Raw genomic sequence first — 19,736 nt, forward strand, 5'->3', positions numbered from 1 at the left:
GAGTTGTGACTCTTCCCTCTCTCCCAATGTGCATGTTTAATAAATGCTATATCTAGTAGACTTGGTCTGTGCACTGGGTGAGGGAAACCTTCCTACTCACCCTTCACTAAGAAATTTATGAAGCAGCGTAGACCGTCATGTTATTGTTTGACAAACCAAGACTTTTATTCACCACAAGGATGGCAGTCCCTATTAGTAGACACGCGCACCAAGCGACTCTGTCTCTTGATCAAAATACATGAAAGCAGAGGGCGCACCAGATCGTAAGCGGCTACGATTCTGAGGCATCCTTGCCAAAGTTGATATTACGTGTCTGTTGCCAGTATCGGCTAAAGTAACAGAAAATATACTGATTACCGCCTAGGCGTATTCGCCGATCCTCGAACGTTCCGATAATATAGACTGCCTTTTTTTTATCAAACAGCGCCGCCGGCGGCTAACTGTGACATGATATCTCAGCTGCTGGCAGCGTGACGAATGTTTGGGTGCGTTTACTGTTGCTGCCGCGTCAAAAGGAGGCGTCTGGTGTTCTGCGGCCGGTGCTCAGATCCCTCTCGATTGTGCCAACTCGTCGATTCACCCGAGAGTCATGACATTCTTCTAGGTCTAGATGAGTCAGATAGAAGGTATTCCATTGCGCTTCATCGTCGCTCTGCTTAAGTTGAGGCTCCCAATGGCTTTAAATGTATTGTGTTTTAAAGTAGATAGTTGTTCAGCTGCAGATGATGGTTCAGACGTTGCTGCATTTGCAACAGAGCTCTATCCGTCCAATTGGCTCGTAAATGCGGAATGTTATTTGGATTAGTAAGCATAGATAGAACACTGGATGAATTCGCATTCGTTTTGCGGCGCTCCAAATATATCATCGGTCCGATGTAACTCGCGGGAACTGCATGTATATCAAGGCCTAATGCATTAAAAGCTCCACAACATAATTGTGCACGTTTCTTCTGCATTTGGTATCGATGAGCTGTTTCTGTCTACATTGGCCATTAGATTCAGCGTCACGCACTCTGCGCATGGTTGTCAGTCTCAGCACGACGCAATCTTTGATTTGCTTTACAGTGTAGCCTGGTAGATATCATCAAGTTGATTTTGGTAGAACATCATATACTAGAGCAGCTTTGTGGCCGTGCCAAAGACTCCCGGAAGTTTACCAGAACACTTATGTTAAAGTGACAAAAGCCTGTCGACGCTTTTAATATGTTATTCAGCGCGAACTCAATTAGTGGCCGTAGATCGTTTCAGAACTGCGAATTCCCGCGCAAATGATCCGGACGATATTTTTTACTATGTATTTCAAGCGTTTTATCTGACTATATGTTTGCGTACGGTCAGCATCGCTGACAGCCGCGGGTATGTCATCTTGCTTGAACAGCACACGAACACCAAGTTCTCCGTATCACCGGACGCGCTTTTTTGGAAAGTATATCTTGGTGGTCTGCCAGCAATATACCAAATCCAACTGGCGGAGCAGCTGTGATACCGCATGCTGCGATAATTTTGAGTAGGTGACGCATTTCCCTAGAAGTATGTACTTTACCTCCCCAGGTGACAACCTAATAGGGTATCATGTGCTGAGATTCATGCGTTCCAGTGCTTTAATACAGCAAGCCTGAGGTGAAGCATAGCGATGCAGGTGTGCAACCGCACACTTTCATTCAGCGGCATGTGAAACAAAAAACTATAGCTTTCCGCAGCCTGTTGCAGCGCAACACATGCTTCGTCTGATCTGTACGCTGTACATTTTGCATTATCAATTGGTGACATCAAGATTGTGATATGCGATAGTTTATAGTCAGGCGACGCGAAAGCGCACCCGCCCCTGCATTGAGCCGGAACGTCTCAAACAATTCTACATTGGTACATTAGTCAAAGAAACACCACAACTATGTCATTATTATGTGCTGATGTCGTCGCTAAGCTCAACAACGCATGATCAGTTAAATTTTTAACCGTCATAAAGCCAAGCAGTTGCATTTTGAGCCTGACGGACGCACGATTCATCAAAATGGCTATTTTTCATGATCAGAATTGTTTTTCTCTGTCCATTTAACTATGCAAAGGTTAAGTAGTACGTCGATTTTTTGGGAGGTAAAGCACAGCCTTGCAAACGCTGCAAAGGCTATAGCTTCATTGACGCAGTGTCAAGAGGTGAAAGATCCGGAGCTGGGACACGCATGAAAAGTTGTATTTGACATTCAAAGTGCACTCGTCTCTTAAATTGCATCAAAACAATCTTTAACATTTTTTTTAAAAGATAAGTGTCAGCACAGTTTGTACTTTACTTGTGCAAGTTTTAGGCCAGGCCAAGCCAATTCATTAAATTCTTTTGGGACAAAAGCTCTGGTTAATCTACATATGGCCTTCATTGCGGCGAAATCTGTTCGCAGGTTCTGTTTCAATGATGCAATTAAGTAAGGGTACTTTGTCGGCGTCAAAGACACACTTGTCAGAATTAGTATGAAGCCATTCCAAGTTCACACATTCAATCACCACTCACAAGAGTTCAAAGTGGACTTTCATATCCCACTTGCCGTGCTCTGCACGACCACAGACAAATACATTGTCGATATCGGTTTGCGCATAGCCATGATACGCTTCGAACGGCTGTGTCACCGAATGATCGAGCGTCCACTCGGATTACTCTACGCAGTGACAGAGATATTGCTGTCGCTCATCAGTAGTTGATACTAGGTCGAAATTACTGAGCAAAGTGCAAGCATGCATAACTCGCCACTTGCCTCGACCTTTACTTACACAGAAAGGCATCTTCAAGTGTGGAATATTTTTTCTCTGGGCAAAATTCTTCGTACTTTGCACAAAAAGTTACCAGCGGCGTTCCTTGGTACTCGTGCCATAGTCTTTTGTTTCTTGAGTGGAGTCACTTTTCATGACGCACACCAATCACTGGTGAATACGCGCCGTGGATTACTCGCCACTTACTTAAACTAACGATAGAAATTATTTGTACGATCTGTACGGATAGCGATTCGACTTCGCGCACTTGGCGCTTTGCGAGTATTCTTCACGATTATTTTACTGAAAGAGTGATAACGAGCTAAATGTTTCCCTAATTTCAATCGACCTGGCGTCTCCTTGCACATGTCGCCGCGGATAAATCTTTCAGCTATGAACAATTTTCTTACCTTTAGAGCCTGACTCCTTACTCGTTACGTCTCTCATGTAGGTACATTTCTCGTTGTTTCTGACACTTTACATTAACACAATATCTTAGTAACAGCGGGGTCTGCGACTCACATATTTTTAAATCAACATGCAAAAACTGTTAAGGGCACTGAAACTATTACCACGGTGCTAGCAGCTGAGATCGTTGTTTCAATGGCAGGAGACGAGTTACAGCGTGTTTGAGGCATCAAAATGTTTCATATCAACACGGCAACACCGTTTTGCCCACTAAAACCATCGTCACGTTGTTAGCAGCTGAGATATGACGTCATCATTGTTTTTAGGACAGGAGACGAGTTACAACGTGTTTGAAATGTCAAACTGTTTCAAATTAACACGGCAACACCGTTCAGTACACAAATTTTACCGTCACGTCGATAGCAGCTGAGATATGACGTCATCCTTGCTTGTAGACCAGGAGACGCGTTCTAGCGTGTTAGTATGATGGTCACTAAATTCTGGATTCTCAATCACACATATGGATCTTTGGCATCAGGCATCTTCATAAACAAGCTCATTCGCTACAACTTTTGATGCCTTGAAAGCGATAGTAAAGTATTACGTGCCTGTTTACGATGAGCTGCAATGAATCGAGCAACCGCAATCTCAGGATCATAGTGTCAAACACAACCCCACATAAATCGCAGCCATGTACCTTCAAGCAAGATTTAGCTATCAGAATACTTATGATGTTTTGTACAATGAGCATTTATTAATTAGCGCCATCACACAACGGAAAGTACTCTATCTTTTTGTGAGTATGAGGTGATCTCTGTCGACCACGGCTCACAACTTAAGTATACCCTGGGGACCTCAAATTTTGATCATTACGTCCAGTTTCTTCAGGAGACCGCAATTTACCCAAAACATTCCATGTCTCATCTCTGGAGTAAGCATCTCACTATCTCCTCTGTCGTTCAATCTCATTGCAAGACATATATCAATATTGTAGCCAACTGATTCGAACAATCTTATGTCTTGTATCGCAGTTTTTATAGCTTTGTGTCCGCGCCAAAACACTTCTCCTCCCTATCAGAGGTGGTATCTTGGTCCTCCCCTTCCCGTCGATCGAAGACTCATAGAGGTCCAACCACGGTTTAACTGGGATAGAAATAATCTCAATACAGGTATAAGACCAATGATAGTTAAGCATTATTAAAATGAATACATTTTGGGGATGATGCAAAAGAACTTTGATGCTTTCTCAGCGCAACCCCACCACAGATTCATATCCATGCCCTTATCTTCAATTCCACGCATACCGCCTACGGTATTTAATAGTCACGTATGGCCCATGAATGCACAGCGCTCGTGAAAATGTTAAAATATATGTTGCTTCACGAGGCTTGTGAGTGTGATGACTTTTACAAGGTACAAAAACCAGTCTTTTCCTGAGTCGAGAATCAAATTTTCTCTTTGGTGGACTTTCCATCGACCCTGCGTGAGAGCTTAATCTTTTGCATATCTAGACCGAGAATATAAGAAACATGCAGAGCATAAATGTTTGTTTTATGCCCATAATGTAAGATCTGTCAGTATACCCGTTCTGCGGGTCAGCTTGGAACTTCATCCTTCAACAATTTGATGGTTTCTCTATCATCACAGGTGATCTCATTTACTTCCACCTCCCACGTCTCAATCACCCCCTTGTGGATTAGACATTATAGATGTCAGGGAAGGTTTGCTGCTTGTCGCTTCCGCACGGAGATTATCATGCTGTTGACAGCCGTTCCAGATTTCGAAAATGACCCGCACTCATCTCGCTATCATGTTTTCAACTAATGAGTAGAATTCACCTTTTTTTACTCTTTATGACAAATGGACAAGAGCCTTGATCACGCACACTGCACTCGAATTGGCAATCGATCGATCACGACATATATTTCTCAACTTGAAAATTTGTCATCGATGGAGAGACGACATGTGTTTACATCATCTCGCGCAGCTACTTAGCTTGAAAACCGACTGCGCTACACATTTAAGCTTCGTCTGAAGCAATTCAATTTCAATTAATCGTACCCAGAGATGTTTCTCTATGTTTTAATCGTCGAGGTATTTTGCGCTTAGCAAGAATGGTCTTACCGCAAACGTCGCTTTCGTAGCAACGAGATCCTGGCTCTGAAATTCCTGGAGGTATATTACCAGTGCTTAACGTCTCAAGCCAAGCAATGACCAATCCTGGGATCTGAACCACCAATTGCGCTACCCTCTAGGGGCAGCTAAATGACATGACTTTGTCAAGCATGTCTTATTGTCATCAGTATAGAAACAGCATCTATCTTCACCTCGTAGGTGTGACACTTAGATTCCGCATTGACAAACACAGAATGAATGGCTCCAATTGCTCCAACTAAATGCCGACCTGACGTCCTCTCAAGCAAACAGTATTATTTGAACAAATTTCAAGTGTTACATCTAGAGTTCGAGATAGTTGAGCTAGAGCGAGGAATAATACTTTTACTGGTCATCACAACGAGATCTTGAGAGCACATTGTACAAGACTAGCACCTTACGTGACTCACGGACCTCTCGTTAACGGAGCTTCATAATCTTCATCCTTAGCAGGTACTCGTTATTATGACTAATCTCCCATTCCTTCTGATCTTCTTTAATAGAGGGGACAGTAGTGTTCTGTACCTATATGATAAAAGAGCTTGTATCCAGCTAAAACATTCTTCAAATCATTCTTTCGGCACTCAGAGGCGACCTGCAATAGGGTTGCCCTACATCGTAAACAGCCCACACATGTTAAGGTTATTTACCACACCCTGAAGCGGGGAAAGAGTCTCTCGACTTCCTTTCTTTCGTTTGTAATTTTCTTAAACATAGAATTATCTTTTCATAATACGAAATGCAAAACATACTACCATATCCAATAACAAAATTAACTGTATTGCTTGAAGTTAGGCTAAAAACGCAGAACATCTTTGCGGGGTCTCATTGTCTTCGAACGAGACGACTCTTTGGTCCAGTTGAGTACAGAGAGATGTGCAGTAAATTAAGTACAACATTTTTAATATTTTCTACACAATTGCCCAGAAACATAAGGTGTGCAAACACAATGGTAAAATACGTACCCCGCGGTGGATACCAATTGTGCTGCCACCGATACTCTTTATCGGGATGTCTTATCAGCCCATTCACCAATTTTGCTGCTGTTGATACTGTCTCTGTGTGACCCAGTCGACGGATTGACTACAAGGGCTACCAAAATATCTTGCCCATAAGAAGCTTTGACATAAACAGCATAAACCACAGCACAGACGTTGGATTTGTAAGCTCCGCTCAGATGCGAGACCGAGAGCCTCCAACGTAACTAGTACTTAATTTGCTTTGCTACATCAAGCGTAACATTCAGTGAGCATAATTTTTTCACTTTTTATAGAAACATTTTAAAATATAAATAAACCAAAATTCAATGGCATGAATCTCTCTCCTTATCGACTTTGGCACAAATACTTTAGTTTCATATGAATCTACAGTTTCACAAAAGAGAAACGTAAATTTTATAAGCTATTTGATATTGTAATAATACCTACTGTATTATTGTGTATCATGTAGCTCAGTCCTTTTTTCCGAGGTACGTACCCCTGCAATTGGTCCACCAGATTGATTTGGCAGTACCCGGATGCACACCAGCAAGTCGGACTTGTTAAATGGGATTAATAAACATGGTCTGACAGCATCAGATTGTGCCGCCAGCTTCGTAAGTTGAAAGTATACTATGACTTATGATCCGTTGCGATTACAAAGCTGGCCGATCGCCAAAATAAGTCCAATTTTGTTTTAGCTGTCTTAGATAAAAAAGGCTCTTTTGACGCAGAATCACAGATAACAACTTGTCTCGCTGATAAGTGTCATGTCGTTTGATTGAGCTTCTAATTCTAGCGTCGACTAGCGACTAAACACTGAGTACATTCTTTTAAAGCATTGACGTAGGAACTAAGATGTGCACTATTATCATAGAAATATGCTCTTGGAACCTATACATGTGCGCCAGAACAGGTGAAATTCTACACTTTCGTCAGAAAAGTGAGAACGTATGCATGTGATGCTGTAAGAAATTTCTAGAGCCATTCTACGGACGATATCGGCACGTGCGCCTGCAGTCATACAGAACTTATATGTAGGTAGCCGTTAAGATCAGGTATCTTATTTTTATGACGAGCTTTAGTCATCATTCTATTCCCTCACATCATTCTTATCGTCCAATACTGTGCGATACAAAGATGAACATCTTTGTTCGGTGGTGCTGACGACATGCTATCGTCACTTTGTTCGGTATGCTGCTGAACTGATTTGCTCTTAGACGTAGATTAATTATAACCATCTATCTACTCGATTTTGCATCAAGAAAAAGCGTCAGTATTGCGTCTAAATCATTGACATCACTACACTGTCGACATCACCACGACCCCACCATCGCCATAATTCGATAAGCAGATGGAACCCATTGATGTGGACTACGACAGCGACGTTTCGACGAACGGTGATGCTGATCTAATGAGATTGTGGTCAAGAACGTAACATTAAGAACATGCGTGGAACAATGCCTCATTCCGGTGACATGAACCTATACCAGTTATCATTTCACGCACCACTGTCGCTTTATACTCTACTAGCGCCAAGATCATAGACGTATCATCCATGGCGCCAATGTGGCATATATTACACGAAATTCGCGCCATGATCACTAAAAAATCTCACCAACGCAAAAGTTCAACTCAAGATTTAGCCAAGCGGTATAATTTTGCCTCGAATTACCTCCCCGTCAGCACTAAAGCGCGAAGGTCTTCGGTAAAGAGATTGCATTTTATCTCTGAACTTGAAAAGTCTACAGCTATTGACGAGTTTGAGCTACTGGACGTCCTGGGTCAAGGAACTTTCGGCTCTGTGCATCTTGCACGACACTTGGATACAGGAGCTGCTGTCGCTATCAAAATCTTACTGAAAGCTGTGATGCTTGATTTGAGGCAGGAATCAAACGTTTTAAGAGAGCAGAGCATTCATTTGGGACTGAAGCACCCGTTTATTGCAAAACTCTATGCGACTTTTCAAGATAAGGAAGCTCTGTACTTTGTTTTAGAATTCTGTCCCGGAGGAGAGCTGTATAACTTGGTGTATATGCACGATGATAGACACGAAGAGGAAAATGAAAAGAGTGATGATTTAAGTGACGTGGAGAGTAGACAACGTGGTAGCGAAATAGATGAGCCTGAGGTTACTGAATCCGAGTCAGATGAAGAACAGAGTAGACCAAGTTTTGCGGTAAGTCGCAATAGGTTGTCATTAGATAAGCATCTTTCGAAACAAGAGTTACGTAGCTCACATGGAGGACTGTATGAACGCTATGTGGCCTTTTACGCAGCGTGTCTAGTGACAGCACTTGAGTCTTTGCATATGCGAGGCATTTTATATCGCGATTTGAAACTAGAGAATCTCGTGCTGGACGCTGCGGGATACCTTAAGCTCATTGATTTTGGTCTAGCAAAGTCAAGTGAAACGGAGAAGATTGTGCGAAGCTCGACGATGTGTGGAAGTTTCGAGTTCATGGCTCCTGAGATTCTAAAGCATGAAGTGTACGATCAACGCGTGGATCTGTGGTCGTTTGGAATTCTTTTGTACGAAATGTTGTTTGGGGTGACACCGTTCCATCATGCCAATCACCGAGAACAAGGCCGACGCATCCTTTCGGAACCTGTGCATTTCCCGAGCAAATACGAACAACAACACACAGCAGTCTGTTCTCTGATCCAAAATCTACTCGAGAAAGACCCAGCACAACGAATTGCAACATTTACTGACGTGAAAAAGACGGTATTTTTTCGTACATACTTCCCCTCTGCTCAAAGATGGCAAGAACTCGAGGCACGAAAGACAGAGCCTCCATTTGTTCCAAGACTAAATGGTCTCTTCGATACAAGTCTATTTTTGCGTGTTTCAGAAGAACACAAAGGTAGTATGTGCAGTGATGCTGACTCGGACTTTGGGTATTAACCCGATATCTTCAGTGTGTTGATGTATGCTATTCGGTAGTTGTTGATCCAAAGTTAGTGTAATAACCTTCATACCAAACTCTATGTGTCCACATACGTCATAAAAGTCGAATTTTTAATTCTATAGTCGTGTTGTAAAATTTCAGCACTTGTCTACAAATTGTAAATGAAAAATCCAACTTTAATTTTTTTCTATCATTACATGGAAAAGAATCCACTTTCCCTAATGTCTTATCCGTGAGAATCGTAGTTTATTCTATTCTGAGGCAACACTTTCTGCAAGCATGCTCAAATTGACTTTGCTTTCAGCAAGAGACTGGTGCGTATAGACGACGTATGTGCGATATCTGGCAATATTTTAATCGAGTCTTTATCCTTCATTTATAAAGCTAGTGTCATGAGTTGCCAAGCAGCAAAGCACCATTGCAATTCTGATGCAATGATCTTTTCAGCATTTAAAACGGAGTTTGACATGGGTACTGGATGTCATAAGCGAAGGCTGACAGAGATACCAGATCAGACGACAATGCTTTTTCAGTGCAACAATCCAGAGCTTCAAACGTTAGCAGCTCATGACTTCGACATCATTCGTGTGCTGGGCGTCGGGACGTATGGTGTAGTGAAGCTGGCAATGCACAAATCTACTGGTATTAGTGTTGCACTAAAGGTGTTGTCTAAAGAACATGTGGTTGCAATGCGTCAAGAGAAGCATATTTTGCGAGAGCGTACAGTGCACTTACAGATGCAACATCCGCTGATTGCAAAGCTATATGGTACTTTTCAGGACGATGATTGTCTGTATTTAGTGCTCGAGTACTTGCCAGGAGGGGAGATATATAGCCTCGTATACTCGCATCGTGAAGACCAGGAAGATGGCCCAAACGCTGTCAAGGCTGGTAATTTAGAATTTAAAGATGACCCCAGCGAGCTCCGATTACCCACGCCACCCAACGCACTGAACTCGATGACGGACGGTAATTTGGTGTCTATTCAATCTCAAACTCTTGAGGCACATGAAATTTCTATTTTGCGCAACCACTTTGGTGGACTGAAGGAAGAGTACGCGATATTTTACTTGGGCTGCATCTTGTGTGCTCTCGAGTATCTACACGACCAAAATTTGTTATATCGAGACCTGAAATTGGAAAATCTGGTGCTTGATGATGAGGGGTTTCTTAAAATTCTTGATTTTGGGTTCGCTAAGCTAGACGCACAACGTGCTGAAGATACTGATGATTGCTGTGAACAAAGCCAGAACGCACGAAATCTCACTTTGTGTGGTAGTATGGATTACATGGCACCAGAAGTACTTCTTCGTCAGTCTCATGATCATCGCGTGGATATTTGGTCGTTTGGTATCATCATGTATGAGCTTTTGCTTGGCGAAACCCCATTTTATCATGAAAACCCACGCGAACTTGGTCGTAGAATTACTCACGATGAAGTGGAGTTTTCCAATGAGTTTGAAGAGGAATGTCCGCTAGCTTGTGACCTCATTAATCAGCTCTTGGTGAAGAATCCGGATGAAAGACTGTCTTCTGTCGAGAAGATCAAGCAGCACAGTTTTTTCACACGTGTATTTTCGTCCCCAGAGGACTGGCAGCAACTGGTCCTTCGTGAATGCCCTGCACCTTTCATTCCCAAGATCAATGGACCATTTGACACATCTTTTTTCCAGACAATAGATGATGAGTCTCAAGAAGAGCTAAATACTTGCGTGGAGCCTTATTTTGAAGATGGCACAAACATCTTTCGCGATTTTTAGTCTAATTTGACTAATTTATTTGCATAGTAGCACATGTGAGTAGTATACTAGTCTGTAAATATATTATTTTGTACTTCAGGTAATACTTTGGATGTCTACCAATCCCGCTGACGCAGTCTCGGTAGCCGCTTGCATTGCATGCGTAGCTTTTATCGTGCTATTTCAGTACCTTGTATCAGCTCGATTGTCGACCGAAACTCATAATGGTATCGCGAGACGTGGAGATTTACATCTACAGCGAAAAGTACAACATATGGGCACTGGTGCTATGATCTATGTGGCTTCAAGATATTTTGGGCGAAGGGCGGGATGTCTGGTACTTTTATTATTTGCTGCACTTTTCTATGGACTGCACAAACTGAGAGGGTGCAACAAGGCGATTGATACGGCGTACATCAAGTGTTTTCGCAATATATTGCGACAATACGAAGTATCGAGAACCGTGCTGCCTGGTGCATATTACTTTCTATTAGGATCAGGCTTATCCCTGCGATTATTTTCATTTCGAGTCGCACGTCTTGCTATACTTCACGTACGGACACTGGACTTCTAGTTTGGTATATGTTAGTTTCTAACGTTGTCCTGATAGTTATCGGTAGGCGACCCAGCTGCTGCGTTCTTTGGGACATTATACGGTCGACACAAGTTCGTCAAATATATTGGAAAACTAGGTGGCAAGAAGTCAGTGGAAGGCTCAATTGGGTGCTTCTGCGTCGCTGCGGGTGCTACTTTTATAGCCTTGATGGTAGAACGAGATTTTTATTTTGACGTTTCAAGCGGTGGCATTTTAGCATTTGCGAGCACAATTTCGCTGGCAGCAGGAACTGCCGCAGCAGCTGCAGAGCTACTGGATATTGGAGGTTGGGACGACAATATTACTTTACCACTACTATCAGGTGTATTCTTACAAGTCACTGTTGGCAACTTGCTGAATTAAAAAGACAATTCATTATTATGCTCGGCAACACCTTGCCGAAATATTGTAATATATTCTAGTTAGTGATTTGCTGACTTAAAGGTACGCAGCAATTAATCTGCACACGGGTCGTATCCAGTGACCATCTTTCCAGCTAAAAAAACCGTGCAAATTACGCTCATGCCTCCTCCAGAGCTGCTCAGTTACGACTTCTGCATCACGAGTAAGAGCGTCGAATTCATCTTGTAGACGGCGCTGAAGCTCCGAATTGCGCGTAAACATGACTAAATTAGATTCTAAGTCACAACCATATGATCGCTGTCCAAAATTCGAGCTTCCTACTACCGTGAGGTGTGGAAAGTTCTTAACACACTTGTCGTGCACTGAAGGAGGTGCCCACCACATGCCTTTGCTGTGAAATGTCCATTCAGGTCGATTGAACTCTCTTAAAACTGTTTTGGACTCGCGTTTAAGCATCCGCTCAAAAAAATCTTGCTCAATCAGCGAGTACGCCATTGGCAAAGCTCCTTTCACACCACGAGCATTATAAAATCCATTTGCTTGAGGTGCAGCCGAAATTACGTCAAGCTGAGCTTCACATTGCTCCAACAAATTTCTCAAAAAAGGAGGAAAATTTAAATATCCCGACGCGATTTGTAGCTTCGAATTTCGCGGCAATTGCCTCACAAATTGACTTAAAATAAGTTCATCGTGGTTTAACGAGATGGGCGAAAATTGCAATGTTGGGAACGCCCACGTATCCGAATCAATATTTTTGTTTCTATTTTGATCGTGTTTGTTTGAATCGATCATATCTTCCAAGTCGCGTTTCATAGTCATCTTTGCTTCTTTCGAGTCATGCGCCAATGATGGTGACAATAACTTATAACTGTTTTGATCTTTCGCAGAGGACCTTAATTTCACTTTATATGAGTATTGCGTCACTAATGTGACAAATTCATGGTAAAACTGAGCGAGTTGTCCACAATCCATTAACTGCATATACCGATCCTGTCGATTTGTAAAGTAGTCGTGACTTAAGTTCGCACCACTAAGCACAAGCGTTTCATCAACGAGATAAACTTTTGCGTGGGAAACACCTAACGCTTCATTAAATGGGGGAGGTAGCATTGCAGAAAGTCCGGAAAGTTGCGGAACGCGGAAAAGAAAGAGCTCTACATTATTGGGAAACAGCTGCAATAGTGGAGTTAGCATCGTCACAGAATTAGCCGAGAGACCGCCACGTTGGCCGCGTGAATAGTCGAGTACGATTCGCACTTGAAGCTGCGATCGAGCTTGTAGTCTTGAAATTAGTGCATCCACTAGATTGCGCTCCAATTCGCCAGTTCCAAGATAAAGTGATGAAATGGTAATGCGAGTCTGTGCGTGCTCAATGTTGTGCAGTAGCTGCCGATAGAAGTCGGCAGGTTTAGCTAAGAGCGAAATGTTGGAGCTACACAGCGGAAAGACACGCGAGTGACGCGCTAGTGACTGAAATAGATGCTCATAGCTGGTATTTGGGTCGGGAGTTGATGGCCTTTGTGATGCCATGAAAGTGCCTGAGTTGGACACAGGCAGGTTTATGAAGTTAAATAGGGAGAGATTTGCAAGTCTCGATTATGCGTTAGTATAGTTTTCGAGTAAGCTTGGATTTGTTATATCGTGGTCACGCTTAAGTATCGTTGCTGATTGTTCCCACAAATTAAATGTTAGTACTCATCAGAGATTACTGCGTTGGCGACTGGAGTCTTTTCTCGTTTCTACATTCGCCTATTGATCCTATTATAAGCGACTAGTAATTACCGTTCTGGGACCGAAGATATGTCACTAAAGTGGACTAGCAACAACAACGAAAAAATGCGCCATATGTTATGCGCATAATAAATGGATCATCATAGTTAATGTTTTGTACATAGCGTCTCTTCTTCCTCGTTGTTATGGCGACCGAAGTATCACGACTTCTTGTGCTCGGCCCCGATCAGGACAGCAATGTGGCAGTGACATCCAAATTACAAGTTTTAAGTACTGCATCGAGTACTTATAGTCTTCAGGACATCCCGGTGTTGAACATTCGGACGAAATACTATCGAGCGCCTGTGCAGCTGCATTTGCACCTTGTGCGTGACAACACACCGGAGCCCGTACTGCAGCACGAACTGCATGATTATGAGGCAGTCATGTGTGTAGTAGACGCTAACAATCATGATAGCTTCCTGAATTTGGATCGCTTTGCCCAACGCCTCGTGGACATTGTACCGTACGAAGTGTGCCTGCTAGTAACGAGCACGTCAACTGGGCCGACGTCGACAGAGAACATCAAGCAGATGGTGAAGTGGTGTGAAGATACCGGCTTTGAATTTATAGATTTGAATCCAGTGAAAGTCTCAAATGAAGATAACGTTATCAATGAAAAACAGGGCATTGAGCGGGTGCTAGAAGCGTTGCAGTGCAACATGTGGAGATCTATGGAGATGAACTCGGCAAAGGAAAAGAATTCTACATTACCAGCTTTGGACGAAGTGTCAGCGTCGACCGCTGAGAAAAGATTAGATAGCAGTAAATCAAGCGAACAGGTCGACGCAGCGGATGATGGACAGTGTCATGCCCTGTTGCAGGCTCTTAAGCTTGATGGCAAAGTCTCAAGTTATGAGAACGACGATGTGGACATGGCTCAGTTTAGTGCAATGATCGCAGAAGTTCGCAATGTCCGTGACGAGTGTAAGTCTCTTTCAGATGAAAAGCGACGAGAACGTGCTACTGAGGTGGCCATGAAGCTTTGGAGCTATCTGGGCACGGATGACGAGAATAGCGACTCAGAACAGACTGCGAGTGGTCAAAATAAAGTTTAGAATTAATGTAATGCTTTTAATTGGTCGAAATAGACGAAAATACAATTATTGGTGTGTGACACGGATCCATGGCGGACGTGCAGAGTGAGGTGAACCTTGTAGATCTATCGCTGGAGCAGCTAAATGCACTTAAGGGACAGCTGGAGAACGAGCTGCAGCAGCTGACAGCATCTTTTGGTGGTTTATCCGAGGCCCAATCACGATTTGGCGAATCGAAGGAGGCTTTAAAGAGCATGGCGTCATCAGATTCGAATAAAGAGGTGCTCATTCCTTTGACTGCATCCATGTTTGTACCCGGAAAACTAGCCAGCAAGGACGAAGTGTTAGTCGATTTGGGCACTGGCTATTTTGTTGAGCAATCCGTGGAAAAGGCCGCACAGTTCATGGATCGAAAAATTGAGTTTCTGCAGAGCAACACCGACCAACTCAAAACGGTCATTGACAACAAACGCAACATGTTTGAGGCCGTGCTTATGATTATGCAGCAAAAGGTACAAGAAGCTCAGCGCAAGTAGCACCAAATCCATGAAGGACAGCAAAATACACGATGCAGCGAGTTTTGATTTATTTGACATCTATTATTCAGTTGTTTCAACAGCAAAGCGCATAAGTACTGTTATTTTTGTTCTACTAAATGGTCTTGCGTATTAATCAAATCTGTCTACGTACTGGATAACAATCAATAAATATGAACGAGTCCGTAAGAAAGCGTCCAAAAGAGAATGAAGGATAGAGCCTGCGAAAAAATCCCCCCAAAAATAAAGTTGAAAGCGCCTGTGTTGAAGTAAACCTTGACATCCATACCGAGCTTACACACCCAAATTGAGATGGCCGTAAAGATATAAGCAAGTGCCAGGAAGGCAAAGCCTTGTAGACCCGTCATGCCCGTGATGCCTGCGATGCAACCCGCGATGACGCACATGGACGTGTGCACGTACTCGACTGCCTTCTCGTTATTCTTCATATTTTCCATCGAAAAGAATTCAACCTTTTTATCCTGCAGCGCCTCCATGTCACGTCCAATTGTCTCGTCACCAAAGTTCGAAGAATGAATTTTACATTTTAAAAGTTTGAGTAACTTTTAACGATAGCAGCGTTCAAAAATCAATTTATTCAACAGATTTCAATTGTAATAGGTGGTGGCTATTTTAAATTTTCGAATTAGCAAAGTATCTGAACTTCATGGAAGTCAGCAATTAAACAGCTCCACGATTTCAAATCTCTCTAAGGTTAATGCGATTTGTATTTGTATATGTGGTAGTATCCTTCGTTAACTAACAGCTTCGATTCGCCATTGCTTTAGTTGATCGAAACGATTCGACCAGCAGAATGCCCTCAAAAGTAGCGCCTAGAAGATCGTGGTGCTCCTTGACAGAATTATTGCTGCATAGTCGATCACTGTATAACGAACTCAAGATGATGGATCAGCAGCACAATGTTGATCGCCAAGTCAACGAGGCGCAACGTGTGTCCAGTCCATCACGGCACATTACATATTTACGAAAGGTACCACATGATCCTTTCGCCGTTTCGCCGCACACCAAGCCGTTGGTGTTTAGAAAGACCAAACGCGAACTCGAAAAAGAGCAGCGTGAGCAAGCATTCATGCAGCAAGATCGGATACAGAACAAGAAGCTTCGTGTTGAGGAAGGAATGTGCAAAAGTATCAACAATGCACAACTGAATTCTGTACAGTTGCAGCAATGGAGCTGCCGAAGGACTGCTTATGTGCTGCGTGCTCATACTCGTCGTCGCCTTCAGTTTTAAAGAATTATGCTCTTGACAAAAATATGACCCAAAGTAGAGAGTTTGCTGGCGGCTCCGCATCATACATGACGATTGTCATGTCAAGGCTTACAGTACAGCAATCCTATCGGAGGATGTGTGAATACAATAAATAAATATTACTACTACAAAGTATAAACCTTTCGTTACATTGAGAATTTGATGCATTGATTTTAAGTGCGAACTTGAATGGTAAGTTCGCATCACGGCGGAGAATCGACATGAGGCTAGAGGAGATGGTTTTGGCGGGCGCATATGTATCTGGGGCGGTGTGTATCGTGCTTTTGACGCTAACTATCAGCTGGCTCGTTGTATGGAAATGTGTTCTGGCCAAGATGCCGTTCATCCAGGAGTTATTTGACCTTAAACCCAAGACGCAGACTGTGCTCGAGGAAAAGTCCATTTCCTTTCAGGACCGATACCAAGCATACAAGCGGGTACATCTACGCTTTGATATCTTCAATACGATATATGATTATGAAACGTTTTTATGATGCGCGTTATCGTTGCAGAAACGGCACGCGACGAGAATCACTTAAGTTAAACGGGAGACGAAAGGAAGTCGAACATCTCAATAGTTGCTTACGAACCAACAATCGAAACGACTTGTTCTTTCGTTCTTCTTTCATCTCACAAGCCATTTTCCTCCTGTTCCTTCCTCGCTGCCATTATTTTGCTGCAATTGCCGAACCATTTCTAGATACTCATTGGAGCTATCAGCGCGGGAAGTTGGCGGTCGATTTCCACTGGCTTGAACCTCTATCGCCTTTTTTTTCTGTGCTGCTTGGGCCATTCTCTCTTCCAATGATAGCTTTGTAGATGTGGCCTGAGCTCCTGCAGCTTCTATACGGGACTTGGCCAATGCCTCCTCCCGTTTCTTACGAATTTCTTCATCCTCCTCACTTAAATGCTCTTTGGCAGCACCGTATTTGGACTCTGCTGTCTCCGGGTCCCACTCACGCAGTGCATCTAGCGTTGGCTTTTTAACTTGAGTCAACATGTCTGACGGTAGCTCCCAGTAGCTGCGTCCCAGTACCATATTGAAATAGTATGTACGCTTTCAAGTTACATATGGAAAAATATCATAGATCAGACAATGCAACAGAGCCAGCACACCACTGGTACAAGATGTTTAAGGAAGGAACGCACTCACTCACTCCGCTTTGAGGGTCCTTGTGTTCCGTCCAAAAGCCTGCTTTTTTAGGCGCCTCCATCTAGTTTTAAGTTATATATTACGAACTTTATTTGTTAATATTCGAACGCGAACTTAGCGTGGCAGTGATGGCGGTGGCCCGCCAAAGTAATTCCAAACGGCTACTTTTCGATCCCAAGCGCATGAAGCCACTAGACCATCGTTAAAGAGACTAAAGTCAAAGCCATGAACAAATTCACTATGGTGCTGCGCAATCTGAAGTCGCGGATACGGTGATTTTGTGTTCCAAACACCCACAGACATGTCGTACGACACCGATGCGATCACGTTCGAATCGTGTGGCGAGCACTTGATCCTTCTGACTGCATAGCTATGACCTGACAGCATCCGAAGGACTTGTGTAGGATTTCGAATATCCTGCAAGTTCATTTAAAATAAGAAGCTAGTCAATTGAAAGCAGTGAACGTATTGCGTACCCAGACTTTGATCGCGCAGTCGGCTGATCCAGACACGAGTTCAAACTGATTGTATTTGTTCCAGTCAAGAGCCAGCACTTCGTTGCCATGTGCTTCAATGGTCGAAACGGACCTAGCACTATTGAGATCCCAAATCTTAACAGTTTTGTCTCCGGAACAGGACGCCACTAGTGAATTATTTTGCGTATTCCACACAACGTTGTACACAGCACTCGAATGTTCTGCCAAAGTCATGATTGAGTGTGGAGCCTCAGGCTTCCAAATTTTTACCGTGCCGTCCCATGATGCTGACGCAAACGAATCTTTTGAAATTAAATTCCAATTCACTCCAGACACTTCCTTTACGTGTTCGTGAAAATTTCGTATTGGGAATTGATCGCGTGTCTGCAAATGCCAGAGCTTAATCGATCCATCCGCACACGAGCTTACGAGTTGCTGTCCATTGTTCTCGCTCCAAGCACAGTCGTAAACACCCTGGGGCGTGTCAAAAGCTCGGATCTAGCAATACATGTCAGTAAACACGAGAAATTTTACTATACATCAGCCGTAACATTTGCGGCTTACTGGAGCAAATCCTCCCGACGGAAGCATCTCGTACACATGCTGCCGGCCATTGCCCACGATTCCAAAATATTGAGCGGTTCCAACTGCCACAAGGTTGTCCACAAACGGACTGAATTCCACCTGATTGATATCATATTCCGATAAGAATTAGCGTATATTTAGTAACGTACAGCAACTCGTACCGAATACCCGTGAAGATCAGTCTGGGTCTGTCGCGGCTGAAGAAACATAGCGACAGTTCCTTAATCAGCTCCACATCAGTGTCGACCTAAGTCGCATTTACGGTATGATGTGGTGCACACGAAGCCTTGGCAGGCTATTATGTAGTAATTTGTCGCCTCTAACATCTATATTAACAAATTATCTAATCCAAAAGATTCCTCAAAGTTTGCCTTTAATCCTGATTTACAATCGTACCCACTGAATGAATGCCAGACTAATCATATTGCAATCACTATACAGATTTCTGATTCTGGTAAAAGATGTCATTTGCGAACATGCAGCAAAGTAAGTCGAGCAATGTTCCGTCAATTCGGTCTCCCAATCCAACCGATTGATATCTAGTACACGAAAGTATCAAATTTCAATGCATTTTGAAGTCGAGCAGAACGAGGTAATTATTCAGACGACAATGACGCTATATCCTTTCTACGCCAAAGGGAGAACATGGGCTACCAAGCTGAACTTGTGAAAGGTGCACTGCTCGCAAATTTGGTAATCGCGATACTGTAACGTGAGAAGCTGTATTTGTTTTTTTTGGTGGTGGATCAGCTATGCGGGGTGATACGAGCTCAATTGTAGAAATTTAGTGTTTACTGTCCAATTGCAGCAATATATTTTTGCAAGGCTGAATACAGTCGAAAACAAAAGTTGGAAGACAGTAGCACGCGGTCTTTTTAGTTTTCTCTTTAAACTCACGTCGTGTGTAACGGGGTTACACGTACCCTTGAATACAGGGTGTGTGCGTCATACAAGATGTGCATGTTGTGACTGCACCCAAACAAGAATACGGTATGTGGCTAGGTGGCCAGTAGTTATGCATG

The 19,736-nt window shown here is 43.1% G+C and overlaps 7 protein-coding genes across 7 annotated transcripts; 5 read left to right on the forward strand and 2 right to left on the reverse strand.

Moving 5' to 3' along the window:
* Positions 1–7,875: 7,875 nt before the first annotated feature.
* Positions 7,876–10,950, forward strand: PHALS_00545 (agc protein kinase; the record flags this gene model as incomplete). The annotated part of the gene is made up of 3 exons (XM_024717468.1): positions 7,876–9,179; positions 9,436–9,504; positions 9,579–10,950. The coding sequence occupies 3 exons, from the start codon at positions 7,876–7,878 to the stop codon at positions 10,948–10,950; spliced, it is 2,745 nt and encodes a 914-aa protein (XP_024572595.1).
* A 91-nt stretch (positions 10,951–11,041) lies between these two features.
* On the forward strand, positions 11,042–11,887 carry PHALS_00546 (Predicted ER membrane protein; the record flags this gene model as incomplete). Its single annotated transcript, XM_024717479.1, has 3 exons — positions 11,042–11,482; positions 11,540–11,652; positions 11,728–11,887. The coding sequence occupies 3 exons, from the start codon at positions 11,042–11,044 to the stop codon at positions 11,885–11,887; spliced, it is 714 nt and encodes a 237-aa protein (XP_024572596.1).
* Positions 11,888–11,962: 75 nt separating this feature from the next.
* PHALS_00547 (cdp-diacylglycerol-glycerol-3-phosphate 3) lies at positions 11,963–13,417 on the reverse strand (the record flags this gene model as incomplete). The annotated part of the gene is made up of 1 exon (XM_024717490.1): positions 11,963–13,417. The coding sequence occupies one exon, from the start codon at positions 13,415–13,417 to the stop codon at positions 11,963–11,965; it is 1,455 nt and encodes a 484-aa protein (XP_024572597.1).
* Positions 13,418–13,803: 386 nt separating this feature from the next.
* On the forward strand, positions 13,804–14,715 carry PHALS_00548 (Uncharacterized conserved protein; the record flags this gene model as incomplete). The annotated part of the gene is made up of 1 exon (XM_024717501.1): positions 13,804–14,715. The coding sequence occupies one exon, from the start codon at positions 13,804–13,806 to the stop codon at positions 14,713–14,715; it is 912 nt and encodes a 303-aa protein (XP_024572598.1).
* Positions 14,716–14,783: 68 nt separating this feature from the next.
* PHALS_00549 (alpha subunit) lies at positions 14,784–16,482 on the forward strand (the record flags this gene model as incomplete). The annotated part of the gene is made up of 4 exons (XM_024717512.1): positions 14,784–15,206; positions 15,852–15,944; positions 16,019–16,056; positions 16,107–16,482. 4 exons carry the CDS (start codon positions 14,784–14,786, stop codon positions 16,480–16,482), a joined length of 930 nt encoding a protein of 309 aa, XP_024572599.1.
* Positions 16,483–16,721: 239 nt separating this feature from the next.
* PHALS_00550 (uncharacterized protein) lies at positions 16,722–17,039 on the forward strand (the record flags this gene model as incomplete). The annotated part of the gene is made up of 2 exons (XM_024717523.1): positions 16,722–16,937; positions 17,013–17,039. 2 exons carry the CDS (start codon positions 16,722–16,724, stop codon positions 17,037–17,039), a joined length of 243 nt encoding a protein of 80 aa, XP_024572600.1.
* Positions 17,040–17,125: 86 nt separating this feature from the next.
* PHALS_00551 (Peroxisomal targeting signal type 2 receptor) lies at positions 17,126–18,923 on the reverse strand (the record flags this gene model as incomplete). Its single annotated transcript, XM_024717534.1, has 6 exons — positions 17,126–17,557; positions 17,658–17,714; positions 17,813–18,070; positions 18,130–18,627; positions 18,694–18,813; positions 18,876–18,923. 6 exons carry the CDS (start codon positions 18,921–18,923, stop codon positions 17,126–17,128), a joined length of 1,413 nt encoding a protein of 470 aa, XP_024572601.1.
* Positions 18,924–19,736: the final 813 nt, after the last annotated feature.

This window comes from Plasmopara halstedii (genome assembly GCF_900000015.1).
Source record: "Plasmopara halstedii genome assembly, contig: Scaffold_113, whole genome shotgun sequence".
NCBI classification, from domain to species: domain Eukaryota; phylum Oomycota; class Peronosporomycetes; order Peronosporales; family Peronosporaceae; genus Plasmopara; species Plasmopara halstedii.